The sequence below is a fragment of the Mesoplodon densirostris genome, chromosome 4 (genome assembly GCF_025265405.1).
Source record: "Mesoplodon densirostris isolate mMesDen1 chromosome 4, mMesDen1 primary haplotype, whole genome shotgun sequence".
In the NCBI taxonomy this organism is placed as follows: Eukaryota; Metazoa; Chordata; class Mammalia; order Artiodactyla; family Ziphiidae; genus Mesoplodon; species Mesoplodon densirostris.
The window spans coordinates 184,251,556-184,266,769 of NC_082664.1; the positions used below are offsets into that span (position 1 = coordinate 184,251,556).

The window sequence follows — 15,214 nt, forward strand, 5'->3', positions numbered from 1 at the left end:
CAGTTTACTCACTGTTGTTATAGACGATCGGATCCTTACCCTACCATTCCACAAGCACTTGGGCATTTAAGTTAATCATTTTTGCACTGATGCTATGATTTTGGAAGTAATAGCAACACAATTTGATAATTATCCAGATTGGTTATTCTCCAGTCTAGATACGCATCATCTTCGGAGCTTTAAAAAAAATATCCTCATGCAAGAGCCTTAACCCTTGTTCTGTATATTGAGATTGAGACCTTGGCATACAGATTTCTAAAAAATCACCCCAGGTGGTTATGATGTGAAACCAAGGCTGAGAACCACTGATCTAGATCTTATTTATTTTGAATCCCATAACGTAAAATAGTACCTTACGTTTCTGAGGTTCCACACGGATATCTCAGGAGGTAAGAAGTCCGCCAGTCTCTGTTCTAGTCAGACCACATCTGGAGCTGTGTTAAACTCGGTGTGTCCTCAGAGGAACTTTGATAAATGAGAGGCAAGACCGATGAAAACCATTTACTATGAAAATTAGTTAAAGGTACACACAGAAAATTAGGGAGACGAGGTAGCTGGCTTCAAATGTTAGAAGAACATTCATGAAAATTAGTTGCAGGTAGTATAATGTTCATTATGAGTTAAAGAGATTCATCTGATGAACTGGGAAGCTAATCACATATTTATAAAAAAAAATATATGATGTAACAGACCCAACAAGTAAACTTTTGGAAAAGAACTTCTTCATAAATTAGAGACTCCCTGTTTTTTGTTTTTGTTTTTGTTTTTTGAGGTGTAGTATTTCATACAGTTAATGTTTTTCAGTCAAGATTATGGTTTCAAGTATTATTCTTAGCCTGATCTGCACAACTCACTGATTGGATCTTAACCAGAAACTGGTTTACCCATCTTAATCTGTGGGTTATTGACTACAGGTGGGAAAAATTCTAAATATATATATGCATATGTATATGTACAGATTTACATGCAATAGGTACTTTATGATAGTATGTCTTATATTTGTTTAGCACCTTGTACTTACAGACTTCTTTCAAATACATCATTGGGTAAGAAGGTCACTTAATTACCTCCATAAGCCTCTGAATACACAGTGGTGCTTCACAAATTAGACCTCCTCATTAACAGAATATGGCATCTAAAGCAGAATCAACACAGGACATAGTAAAACCGGAAAATCACAGTTGACCTTGATATTTTAAAAGATTATCTTAAATTAGGCTAAGGAAGTAGAAAAAAATCAGAACGATTAAATTAAAAAAAATTATCTTGTGAATTAATTGGATAAAGCCAACTTCAATGTTTAATACGTTTTCTGCTACATAAATCTAGACTGTGAGCCACCATGTCATTTATTTCACTGGAAATTAATTTATTGTTCCTTCAATTCAGAAGGAAAGGAATGATCAGTGATGTTCTATTTTTGATTTTTGAAGAACTACATTTGAAAGTGTAAAGTAATTCTAGATCATATATATATATATATATTTAAGCTGTAGGACTTGTTAACTATCAGGAACAGAACAAGGGTCTTATTGTGAAAGCCACACAAACTGTCTGCTCTCCTTGAGTATATAGAGGTATATTTAGAATTTGAAAAGCAATTTATTGAATATACCTTTAGGACAAGATCTGCCTGTTCAGTTTTGGTTTCTCTGACATGCTATTCTAATGTGAATGTAGCATTTTTGAAATTTTTTATATGCAATGTACTCTTTTAAAATCTCTTTCAAATATTATATTATGCATTGTATGGGCTCTATGTGGCACAGAGCAGTGTTTTTATAGCCTTCTGGTCAAAACTTTCTTTCTGAAGTCATGTTACACTTGTCTTGCATGTGCTTTAAAGTTGCATTCTGTGTACCTCACCGCCTCAGAAAGCTGCCGGTTCATTTTTGCTGGAGGCAAGAGAGGGAGTTTCAAGCCTGTTATTTTACCTGCTCTGCCAAACATCCGGGTTCCTGTTTTATTCATTAATCCGTAAATAATAATCTGTCCTAATATTTTCCTATTAGTTGAATTGTAACCAAAAATATTTTGCTACTTTATATTTTCATCACATTTGTGTATTTGACTTAATTTTGTTTAATTTGAACTTGACATCTTTTCCTACTTATTCAACCATTCAAGCTTTACTTTGATAGCAGCATGAAGGTGTTTCATATTCTCTTTTTCAATTATGGTTTTTGTTTGTCTTGGGAAATGTCATTGGCAAAGTAGCTTCATCTCTTTTGGAATTATTAACTCTCTAAATTGGGAAGCTTCTTCTGACTGTTTATAAACTAACTGTAATGTGACAACTTCAACTGTTGGCACTTCCAAGTCCAAGCACACAGTGTGTAGTGAAAAGACACTAAATGAGAAATCAGGAGGTCCAAAGTTGCTTTTTAGTTTTGTCATGCATTATGCATGAACCTTTAGCCTTCCTATCTATAAAATGAGGATGTCATGTCTTCTTAAGACAGAGCTGTGAGCATCAGATGAGATAATGTATGCAGGAGTCCTTTGTAAACTGTAAAAGAATTAGGCTGTTGTTATTGTATTACTATTATTTATTTATTTATTTTTATTTAAGTATGATTTACAATGTTATGTTAATTACTGCTGCACAGTAAAGTGATTCAGTTATATATATATATATACATTCTTTTTGTTATATTCTTTTCCATTAGGGTTTATCAGGATATTGCATATAGTTCCCTGTGCTCTACAGTAGGACCTTGTTGTTTATCCATTCTGTATATAAAAGCTCACATCTTCTAACCCCATCCTCCCACTCCTCCTTCCCCCAACCTCTTCCCCCTGGCGACCACCAGTCTGTTCTCTATGTCCGTGATTCTGTTTTTGTTTCATAGATAAGTTCATTTGTGTCGTATTTTAGATTCCACATATAAGTGATATCATATGGTATTTGTCTTTCTCTTTCTATGTTTTACTATTACTATTATTACTATTATCATTATTATTATTAAAGATTTTTCCATTACAGGTTAGTATTTGAATTGTCTATAACCCATATTGTACCAGTGGTGAAGTTGGCAAAGACTAGATATTAAGACACATGAGAAGGTGGGAAACGTGGTGGATTTCCCAGCTGCTTAACATTTAGTGAAAGACAGTCTTGGTGGAATAATTACTTTTTCCATCCTCAAATATACTGTCTTCCTTTCCAGAGAAACTATGTGAGGCAAGAAGTCATGTGTCTAAAATCTTTTTTTTTTTTGCGGTATGCGGGCCTCTCACTGTTGTGGCCTCTCGCGTTGCGGAGCACAGGCTCCGGACGTGCAGGCTCAGCGGCCATGGCTCACGGGTCCAGTCGCTCCGCGGCATGTGGGATCTTCCCAGACCGGGGCACGAACCCGTGTCCCCTGCATCGGCAGGCGGACTCTCAACCACTGCACCACCAGGGAAGCCCTCTAAAATCTTTAAAGCTAAAAAGGAAAAAAGAAAAAGAAGTCTCACCTTCAAAACAAATAAACTTTGGAGGGGCCTGTAGGCTTGAGTGTAACACTTCACGGTCCCACAGATGTTAAACGTTAGGAGACCATGGCGAGCCGCGCCCACGACCTCGCTGACACAGGCTCGCTGGGTCTCCTCCCGCGCACCTCAGGAAGTTCTTGAGTCGGAGGCAGATGCGATCACTCTCGTTACTCTTCCACTGCTATATTTAAAGATGTTTCCCATTTTGTTTATTCATTCTTGTGTTACTTCTAGTTTACTCTTTATTTCCAAAATGAATTTTTATTTTATTTGTAACTTTTTATGGATCTTTAAAAATGGGTTTTTACTAATCACCTAATTTGTGAGCTTTAATAATTCTAATCATACTTTCTATGATTTTCTTTTTTTTGTTTTTTCATTTTTTTCTTGTAGTAACTCTAAATGGAAATTGACTGTGGTCTTTTTATATTGTGCTTTTTTTTTTTTTTTTTTTTTTTTTTTTTTTTTGCTGTACGCGGGCCTCTCACTGTTGTGGCTTCTCCCGTTGCAGAGCACAGGCTCCAGACGCACAGGCTCAGCGGCCATGGCTCACTGGCCCAGCCGCTCCGCGGCATGTGGGATCTTCCCAGACCGGGGCGCGAATATATTGTGCATTTTTAATTAAAATGAGTATTCATGGTCTTTTAGGAGAGAGATGTGGGCCAGGGTAGCATTTTTAAGTTCATGGTTCTTAAGATGCCATTTCTGCTATTTTCATAGTGATGGAGAGTAGGTTCAGGCTCCTGTGCTCTCTTGCCCTCTTTTTATCTGGACTTTCTCTTCTCTTCTTCCTGTTATCCTTGCCTTGCTCAATTAGGATGCAACCCCAGTAGTTTCTCCTCAGTGCTGGCTTTGTCCTGTGACAGGGCTTCAGTTTTAAGAATTCATGGGACTCAGATCTACAGAACATTCTAGCACCACCATACCTGTGTGTCCGTTTAGTCTTTCCATCCATCAGAGCCTGAAAAGTCAGCTCCCAGCTTCTGTTGCTGTTCCTGAGCTTTCCAATGAGACCTAATGGCAATTTGGTTTCCCTTTGCTTTTCCCCTGCAGATTTCAGAGTTTCTTAGAGCATGTGGGCTTTGTAGCGCTTGGTAACTTGTCCTGATCAGCTTGTATTTGGGGGTTGGTGTAGATGTCTAGTCACTGAATATTGTTGTATGTGTTATCCCTTTTTTGTTTTGCTATAATACTTGCTCTGTTTCCATAGGGAGATTCAAAAACTATGCCCACCATCATCTTTCAGGAATTCCTCCAGTTTTTTTCTCAAGAAAACAATTGTTAGCTAATTATATAATTGATAAATTTATTCGATTATTGATGCATATAACATCCCTTAGAAAAGGTTGGGCGTATCTGGATTCAAACCCCACTTCTGCCACTTATCCATTTTCTTTTCACATATTAGTTCATTTCTCTGAGGTTTTTCTCATCTATAAGGTGGAAATACTACTACAACTACCACTACCAAGTACTACCTCAAAGAGTAATTTGGATTAAATTAAGTTGGATGTTTGACCAGAGGTTAATAAATTCACATTTATAATCTTTTGATTTGATTGCATCCTAAAGCACAGAAGTGTAATAAGGTGACAATGTAGAAAGATAATTTCTTTTGTATTACTTAAAAGCCTTTATTGTAGAATTTTAGAAAAAATGGCAATTAAATATTTTCAAAATAATTTTATTGATACATCAGAATTAGGAAGTATGTCCTAACTATCAGAAATTATATTTAAATTTGACATTGAGAACAAGCCCACCAATATTGCTGATACCATCTCACCTAGCAATCAGGAGAGGCAACATGTTGTGGACAAAGATGCTTTGCCCTTAAAATTGGGAAGAACCTGACTTAGGCCCTTCCTTCATCATCTCCTAGAAGCTTAGGAGTGAAAATTTTCCTTCCATAGCTGCAAGTTTGCATATAATCAAATTCAATAAATTTTAATTGAGCATGTACTCACTGCTAGAAACTGGCTTAGGCACTGGACGTATAACACTGAGCTAGACAGAGTCTCTGCCCTCCTGGAACTTACAGTTCAAGGTCAAAGGCAAACAGATAAGCTAATACTGCATAGAGTATTATAAACAGAGAAGAGGGACTTCCCTGGTGGCACAGTAGTTGAGAGTCCGCCTGCCAGTGCAGGGGACGCGGGTTTGGGCCCTGGTCTGGGAAGATCCCACGTGCCACGGAGCAGCGAGGCCTGTGCACCACAACTACTGAGCCTGCGCTCTAGAGCCCGTGAGCCACAACTACTGAGCCTGTGTGCTGCAACTACTGGAGCCCATGCGCCTAGGGCCCATGCTCCTCTATGGGAGAAGCCACCACAATGAGAGGCCTGGGCACCCCAGCTAAGAGTGGCCCCTGCTCGCCGCAACTTAGAGAAAGCCCACACGCAGCAACTGAGACCGCAAAATAAATAATAAATAAAATAAATAAATTAAAAAATAAAAAAATAAACAGAGAAGAACCAGGTATTATAGGAGGAGCGGCTTAACTCAGATTTGAGGTTCAGGAAAGGCTTCCCAAAGAAAATGGTACATTAGCTAGTAGCTGAGGATGTGTAGGAATCCCCAAGCCAGTGGGAAAGCAGACAAAAGGGCATGTGCAAAGGCATGGAGACATGCAGGCAGCACATCTGAGGACGTGAAACAAAGGACTAATGCATAAACAGTGCTTCCAATACTGGTTGAAGTTCAGACTCACCAGGAGAGTTTTTAAAGAATCAGATTTTTTTTTCTAGGCTGCAGCACAGACTGGCTGAAGTACATTCTCAGAGAACATTTCAAGATTCTGGCTATTAGCTCCTCTGGGGAGCCACTGGCTTAGGGTGTGTGTGGGGCTGGGGAAGGGGGCTCAAGTTAGGGAGGGCGAGGCGGGAACCCAGGGGTGCACTGGGAAGGGCTGTAAAGCATGTGCGGAGTTGGGATTTTATCCTCAGGGTGGGGGAGCTATGGAAGGACTGAGGAGGTATGGGGATGAGGAATCAGATTCATGATGTACAAGGATCACGGAGTTTGCTGAGGCACGGCCCCTGCCGTCGTGAGTGATACAATCTAGTTTATGAGGTTCAACATCTTTGAACCTCAGTTTTTAAAATCAAAAAGGGAAAAACAGTATCTACTTTGCATGGTTATTTGGAGGTTTAACTGAGATAATTCATGCACAAAGTGCCTGACATGTAATTGGTACTCAAAAGATGTGAATTTCTATCATTTGAGAAAACCATGGTGCCAAATAATTGGTGGACACCACGCGGCCGCTGTCCAACACCAGGGGAGGTGGGGCTCCTGTTTCGCCATCGATCTCCAGGCTCCTCTGACGAATTCCTTGTCTCTGCCCACATGGCCATACCGGGACAGAAAGCCCGCTCTTTCTCACTTACTACCTCAGTTATGGCCTTTATGCTGATAACTTCCAAGTCTCTGCCTCTAGCCTGGGGTTCACTCCTGAGCCCCAGACCCGCGAAGCCAACTGACTCCTTCAGTGGATTCCTCCACTTCAATGTCTTGTGGGGACTTCTTCTGTTACCTAACGCCACCCGTTCCCACACCAAGAAAACAAAACCAAACCCCACTTTCCAACATTATCAACACCACTAGGTCAAGTCAGAAGCATGGGAATTGAATCACTCGTCCTTATCTTCTCCAGTTAATCCTCACAAGTCCACACCCTTCTCTCCAGGCCGTACCATCACCTCCTCCAAACTACCACCACCTGTTACCTGAACTTGTGAAACAGCCTGAGTTCCCAGCGCCATTCTTTGCCCCAACCCTGCCATCTTGAGGGACCTTCCATGAGGCAAAATGGAGAAAATCGCCTCTCCTGCTTCCCCACACACAGTTACTAAGCCTCTTCAGCGGCTTTCGAATGCCACCGAAGCGAGTCTCATGCTCTCCCGTTCTCCCTCTCCTATTTTATGCTCTAACCATCCTGACCTAGAAGAAAGTACCTAGTCTCCCACTCTCGGTTCCTCTCCCAGAATCCCCTTCACTCTGGATAACGCCTCACCCCTGAGGTCTCAGCTGGCAAACATCATGGTGGAGGGGCACTCCTTGAATCTTTACACCAGCCGAGAGTCCCTTGTCACACGTATTTGTAGTGTCTTTCCCTCTTCCCCATTAATGCTACTCGGTCTACTTGTAGCTTCCTAACGCCCGTCTTCCCCACTAGATTGTAACAACATGGTGGCTAAAGAGGGATTCACAGTCAGTCCATGTTGTTCGCAGATTCTATTTGGGGCGTCACCTCCTTGCTCACGTTTTTTGTAACTCCCAGATCAGCACTCAGGGCACTTTCTCAGTCATTCTTGGACACGCACAGAAAAGTAAAATTTTAAGTTGCCCGACACGCTCACTCTCAGCGGAGGTTGAGCAAAGCTGACGCTCTGCCCTCTTGTCTCAGCTCTTGGACCATCAATAAGCCTCCGTTGTGCAGTCTGCTTAGTGCCACGTTTTCCACGTTTTTGTGTTTTTTGTTGGTTTCACTGTTGAAAATGGCCCCCATGCATAGCACTGAAGTGCAGTCTAGTGTTCCTAAGTGCAAGAAAGCTGTGATGTGCCTTATGGAGAAAATACATGTGCTAGATAAGCTTCATTCAGGCATGAGTTATAGTGTATTGTCTATGGGTTCAGTGTTAATGAGTTAACGTATATGAAATGAGATGTCTTTACACAGAAGCACACATAAAACAAGGTTATATTTTGATCAGTTCATGACAGTGTGACCAGAGGCTTGCAGGAAGCTAGCCCTGTATCTCCCCTAGTAGCAGTGGTTCAGTATTAGCTAATTCTGTTTCTGTGATGATTTAATAGAACATAACTACTGCAATAATAAGACTCAGTGTGTTTTGTTAACTTCTACATCCCCAGTAGTCATCACAGCGACTCTCACGATATAGTTGTTCAGTACACATTTGTGGAAACGGAACTGTCTCTGTGTATGTGTTATACATACATACATACATACATACAGGTATGTATGTGTGTATAACATAACATGTAAATATTTATATAACCTATAAATAAACTGAATTTTTTTCATGCCGAAAGTATACCTCACAGCCTTATCATTACTTTGTGCTTTTTTAAAAAATGCTAAACGTAGGTTTATTTTTGATATCATCTTTATTTTTATTGTTATCTAGGATGCTGGAGAGATGGTTCGTTCCTTTATCGGTGGTTTGGGACGACTTGTCAATTTACTGAAATCAGATAATGAAGAAGTTTTGGCGAGTGTATGTGCTGCTATTACCAATATAGCAAAAGATCAAGAAAATTTAGCTCTTATCACAGATCATGGAGTTGTCCCTTTACTGTCCAAACTAGCATATACAGTAAGTAAGGTATCTTTTTATTTCAAAATGCATATTGTCATAAGATACCACGGTGTAGTAGCAAAAACAATGAGCTTAAAATCCAGAGACCTGGATTCAAGTTTAATATCTATCACTGGTGAGGTATGAGGTTTTAGTGAATTCATTTTAGTTTCTCTGAGGCTAATAAATGTGAAAGTGTATTTCAAACTGAAATCATCACCATCGTCGTTATTACGAGCCTTAAGATAATTGTTCATGCCAGCTTTAGAAGTTAAACGCTCCTCTCCCAGCTTAGCAAGCTTGGGTTGATGGCATTCTTGAGCTAGAAGATTTTGGCAATCGCTGTATTGTTTACCCAGAGTTGTGCCAGATAGAACAAGCAGCCCTGAGAGATAATGACTTCACCATGACCAGAGGTATTTGAGCATAGCTTGAACTTGGCAGAAAAGTCGTGGAGCAGAAATTCAATGATTGGAAGCCTGCTTGGTCTAGAAGACTTTTGGGCCAGTCTAATACTAAATTCCTGAGAATATCTGCCAGTTTCAGTTAAGGACACCAAGTTGTGACCTGAATCAAGAGAACAGTACAATTAATAGACAGAAAATTTTAGTGTTATTCAGTTGTATTATACCTATATGAGGTAATTACATCCAAAAAGAAGTATGTGGTCTGCGTAAACAATACAGAAGGGAAAATGGCAGACTCAAAACCTGTCCTCGTTTGCTGCATTGTCTTCTCCCTCTTGGGAACCAAGGTGTATTCCTGATGTGGAAGAATTCCTAAGGTGAAGAAGTAGAATTAATGCACTTCCCCCAGTTACCTGGCAGGCTCCCTTAAGAGTGTCCAGTATTCCTTAGTTGTTTTTATTACTTGGCCACTCGCTGATCTGTAGCTCTGTGTTGTGAGTAGACTTACTCAAAAGGAAATTGAGCCTTGAGCAAATAACTAATACCAGACACCTGATCGCCTTTACCTGCATGCACTCCACTCAGTTCATAAAAGGAAAATGCAGGATTGAACCTTGATGCATTGGTGACCCGCCAGAATACTAGTTCCCATCAAGACACCAGCTGAGCAGCCAGTGGGTAATAAACACCTAGAGCATAAGCGTCACAGGGTCATTATGATGCACTTACCGTAATCTGTTCTCCGTGTGCAGAATAATGATAAACTGAGACGTCATCTAGCAGAAGCCATTTCACGTTGCTCTACGTGGGGCAGAAACAGAGTGGCCTTTGGCGAGCACAAGGCAGTGGCTCCATTAGTGCGGTACCTGAAATCAAATGACACCAACGTGCACAGAGCGACGGCCCAAGCCTTGTACCAGCTTTCAGAAGATGCCGACAACTGCATCACCATGCACGAGAATGGCGCAGTGAAGGTACTGTTGACCAACTTTGTGGTTTAGTTCAAGTTACGTCAGTGTAGGTTGGAAAGAAACTTAAGTGATGTTAAGGTTTTACTGAAAGGGGTATTTGAACACACAAAACTGCCCACTTGTTGCATCATGGCTGCAAATGAGCCGTGTGTTATCATTATCATGATTTGTGCTGCAGAAAAGTTGCGTGGAGACAGAATTTTTCTAAATTGGAAACTATAAAATGTACTCAGTTAAATAAGTACAAGTTCCATAATCTGAATTGGATTAAAGAAAATGTATAGTGCAGGAATAATCAGTGGTATTCATAATTCTGTTTAATATTTTATTTACTTAGCACTTAAATAATAAAATATAGGCACCAACTGCACAACAAAGGAGCTGACAAATAGCAACTAGACAGTGTTGCCAGTCTTAACCACAAGCAAAGAACCAATTCAAAGACATGTTTTTTTTAAAAAAAAACTGTGCATCAAATTTTCTTTGCCTTTAACTAATATCCAGGTGGGAAAGTTTCTGCACGTAGACTTTGATATATCTATACATTGGAAACCACCTAGAGCTTATTCTGAGTGGAATATTTTGATAGATAGAAAAATACTTAAGAGTACGTGAACAGCTTACAAGTATTAGGAAAAAATTGATTTCAAATTCTAGTTCTCTTCTATGGCTTGTTTCCTTGTACAATGTAATTTTACTGTCTGTTACCTCAGTTTGGAGCCTCTGACAGCCAGCTGCATTTACACTTTGAAATGTATACCCAAAGTTAGCTTGGTCTTTTAGACAAAAGCTAATAAAATCTTAAGTTAATCATATCTTGTCAAACTTATATATGCTGAATATGAAACATCTTTGGAGGAATAAGACTCTTAGAATGCCAGTTGGTAATTTTTTAAATTAATTTATTTATTTATGGCTGTGTTGGGTCTTTGTTTCTGTGTGAGGGCTTTCTCTAGTTGTGGCAAGCGGGGGCCACTCTTCATCGCGGTGCGCGGGCCTCTCACTATCGCGGCCTCTCTTGTTGCGGAGCACAGGCTCCAGACGTGCGGGCTCAGTAGTTGTGGCTCACAGGCCCAGTTGCTCCGCGGCATGTGGGATCTTCCTAGACCAGGGCGTGAACCCGCGTCCCCTGCATTGGCAGGCAGACTCCCAACTACTGCGCCACCAGGGAAGCCCCAGTTGGTAATTTTTTGAGGCCATTATTTTAATTTATCCTTTAAACCTATTATGGCTGAAGAATACGATGTTAATTTTTCTGAAATTAAACCCAATTTACATTTAAATGTGTCAACTTTTCCATTATAAATCCATTTTTACGGCACAAAAGTTAGGCCATATTAATTTTTTCAAGCAAAAAACTGGCATAAAAAGCACCTTTTAAACTAAGCACTAATTGTTTAAAGTTAATTATAAAAAATATACTGGAATGTTTACAGTTACTTAAAGAATGGTAAAAATGTCATCACTTCTATGTGATTATGTTCACACTTCAAAAAAGAAGATTTTCTAATTTAAAACTACACATTCTGTTATTGAACAAGGACAATCTAATACGCACAACCTAAAGACTTTTAAAGAAATGAAACTATAAATTTAAGTAGCCTGATAAAGTGTCTGACGTAACATGCTTAGACAATTGTCAGTTTAAAAGCAGAATTTCTAGACTACTCAGAAAGTTTTCAAATTTAATAGGTTTACGTGTTACCATTCAATTGACATATATGCCAGGTATATATGCAACTCTCAATTATTTCTCCTAATACAAGTCAGTAGGTAATCCAAAATCATTTATGAATTGTATTCTGCTATGAAAAATGTTGAAACTGTGTTCACCCACCCACACAGCTTATATAAATAAAAAAATAAAGCAATAAAAATGATTAGGGTGAGGGGACAGGATAGAGGAAAACAGAGGGGGTTGGGTCTGTTGCCCTTGAGACACTTTCCCGGGTCATCTAAGGGTGTATTGAGGGCCTCTCTGTCTTGCCTATCGGCATTCCTGACTACCTGCTGTTTCTACTGTAGGTTAAGTGTAAAGAACCAATTCTTGTAAGTTTACTGTAGGCTACTCTGTCACGAACAGAGGCTGGCCTCGTGATGGGCTCTCCCTCAGGCGGCTGTCCGGGAAGCATAAGGACCTGTGTCCCTTCTTTGGTTTTGAGGTAAAAAATGTGGATGTAGTGTAGTGGGTGTTGGTAGAATCCAGTGCAGTTTGGTAGTTGCTTGGACATGGGGAATAAAGGAAAGTGTTGAGTCAAAAATTACTCCAGACTTCAGGCTAGGTGAAGAGGAAGATTCCAGTAGCCAAGACAAGGCAAGAAAATATGTGGCGCATCAGGGTGGTTAAGGTCCCTGCGGTGAATGTGTCACGTTGTGTAACTGCTAACATTTCTGACTTCAAATGCATGTGAACTTTATCCACTATTTTGGCAAATCCCTGACTGTTTTGTTCCTAAATGCTACAGCACCTCTCTAGGCAAATGCTTCGTCGGCCCTTCATATTGATGGGTTCCACATCTGCAGATTCAACCAACCACAGATCGAAAATATTCAGAAAAAAAAATTCCAGCAAGTTCCTAAAAGCAAAACTGGAATTTGCCACATGTGCTGGCAACTATTTACATATCATTTGCATTGTATTTACAACTATTTACATAGCATTTACATTGTATTTACAGCTATTTACATAGCATTTACATTGTATTCAGTATTATAAATAATCCAGAGATGATTTAAAGACATACAAATGCTCAAGTCCATTCTCAAGTAGGTCTGTGTCTTTATTCCTGTTTTACCCCTAGGTTCTTCATGACATTTTTTTTTCTTAAATTCCATATATATATGTGTTAGCATATGGTATTTGTCTTTCTCTTTCTGACTTACTTCACTCTGTATAACAGACTCTAGGTCTATGAGGACATGGGGAGGGGGAAGGGTAAGCTGTGACAAAGCGAGAGAGAGGCATGAACATATATACACTACCAAATGTAAAATAGATAGCTAGTGGGAAGCAGCCACATAGCACAGGGAGATCAGCTCGGTGCTTTGTGACCACCTAGAGGGGTGGGATAGGAAGGGTGGGAGGGAGGGAGACACAAGAGGGAGGGGATATGGAGATAGATGTATACGTATAGCTGATTCACTTTGTTATACAGCAGAAACTAACACAGCATTGTAAAGCAATTATACTCCAATAAACTTGTAAAAAAATAAAAAATTTTTTAAAAAGCAAAAATAAATAAATAAATAAATAAATAAAAATAAATAAACAAAGACATACAAATGGCCAACAGGCACATGAAAAGATGCTCAACATCATTAATCATCAGAGAAATGCAAGTCAAAACCACAATGAGATATCACTTCACACCTGTCAGAATGGCTATCATCAAAAAGACCACAAATATCAAATGTTGGTGAGGACATGGAGAAAAGGGAACCCTCTTGCACTGTTGGTGGGAATGTAAATTGTTGCAGCCACTATGGAAAACAGAATGGAGGTTCCTCAAAAAACTAAAAATAGAACTACCATATGACCCAGCAATTCCACTCCTGGGTATATATCTAAAGAAAATGAAAACACTAATTTGAAAAGATACATGCACCCCAATGTTCATAGCAGCATTATTTGCAATTGCCAAGATATGGATGCAACCTAAGTGTCCATCAACAGGTGAATGGATAAAGAGGATGTGATATATTTATCTACACAGTGTACATATAAACTGGAATATTACTCAGCCATAAAAAAGAATGAAACTCAGCCATTTGCAACAACATGGATGGACTTGGAGGGCATTATGCTGAGTGAAATAAGTCAGACAGAGAAAGACAAATACTGTATGTTGTCACTTATATATGGAATCTGAAAAATGCAACAAACTAGTGAATATGACAAAAAAGAAACAGACTCACAGGTAACAGAGAATACACTAGTGGTAAGTGGAGGGGAGAAAGAAGGGGGGAGGGGCAAGATAGGTGTGGGGATTTAAAAGGGGCAAAACTACTAGGTATAAAATAGATAAGCTACAAGGATCTGCTGTACAGCACAGGGAATAGAGCCAATATTTTATAATAACTATAATGGAGTATAATCTTTAAAAATTGTGAATCACTGTGTCACACATCTGAAGCTAATATAATATTGTAAATCAGCTATACCTCAATAAAAAATTTTAAAAATTAAAGTACACAGGACAATGTGTGTAGGTTATATGTAAATACTACATCATTTTATATGAGGAACTTGAACATCCGTGGATTTTGGTATCCGTGGGGGTCCTGGGACCAATCATTCCCCCTTGGACACCGAGGCACAGCTGTATAGAGTTATTTCCTAGTCCTGCAAACATTCCTGCAGCAGCTGCCCATGAGCAATGTGGACAGTTTCTTTGACAATTACCAGAGTCATCCTATCACCCTGTTCATAAGTAATTTATTCTAGAGTTAGCTCTTTCCCTGTGCAATTTCCTCAACAGTAGCAGCTGACATTATGCAGTGTATCTGTGAATGCCAACTGGTGTTTATTCTGTAGTAACAGAGAAGGAGCAGGTTTGAGGGTCTGGAATAAATTAAGTTCAGTTTCTAATGTGTTCCATTTATTATTTTTTAAATTTTATTTATTTATTTTTTACATCAAAACCCACGCACATATGGCCACCTTATCTTTGATAAAGGAGGCAAGAATATACAATGGAGAAAAGACAGCCTCTTCAATAAGTGGTGCTGGGAAAACTGGACAGCTATATGTAGAAGAATGAAATTAGAACACTCCCTAACACCATACACAGAAATAAACTCAAAATGGATTAAAGACCTAAATGTAAGGCCAGACACTATCAAACTCTTAGAGGAAAACATAGGCAGAACACTCTATGACATAAATCACAGCAAGATCCTTTCTGACCCACCTCCTAGAGAAATGGAAATAAAGACAAAAATAAACACATGGGACCTAATGAAACTTCAAAGCTTTTGCACAGCAAAGGAAACCAGAAGCAAGACAAAAAGACAACCCTCAGAATGGGAGAAAATATTT

General features: G+C 39.4%; 1 protein-coding gene across 1 annotated transcript in view; it reads left to right on the forward strand.

Moving 5' to 3' along the window:
* The window catches only part of ODAD2 (outer dynein arm docking complex subunit 2), a 187,059-nt gene that overhangs the window by 106,597 nt on the left and 65,248 nt on the right, over nt 1-15,214 (forward strand). The window contains exons 18-19 of the mRNA XM_060095515.1: nt 8,628-8,816; nt 9,958-10,179. Coding sequence (XP_059951498.1) covers nt 8,628-8,816; nt 9,958-10,179 — 411 coding nt within the window. The remainder of the gene's footprint in view (nt 1-8,627; nt 8,817-9,957; nt 10,180-15,214) is intronic.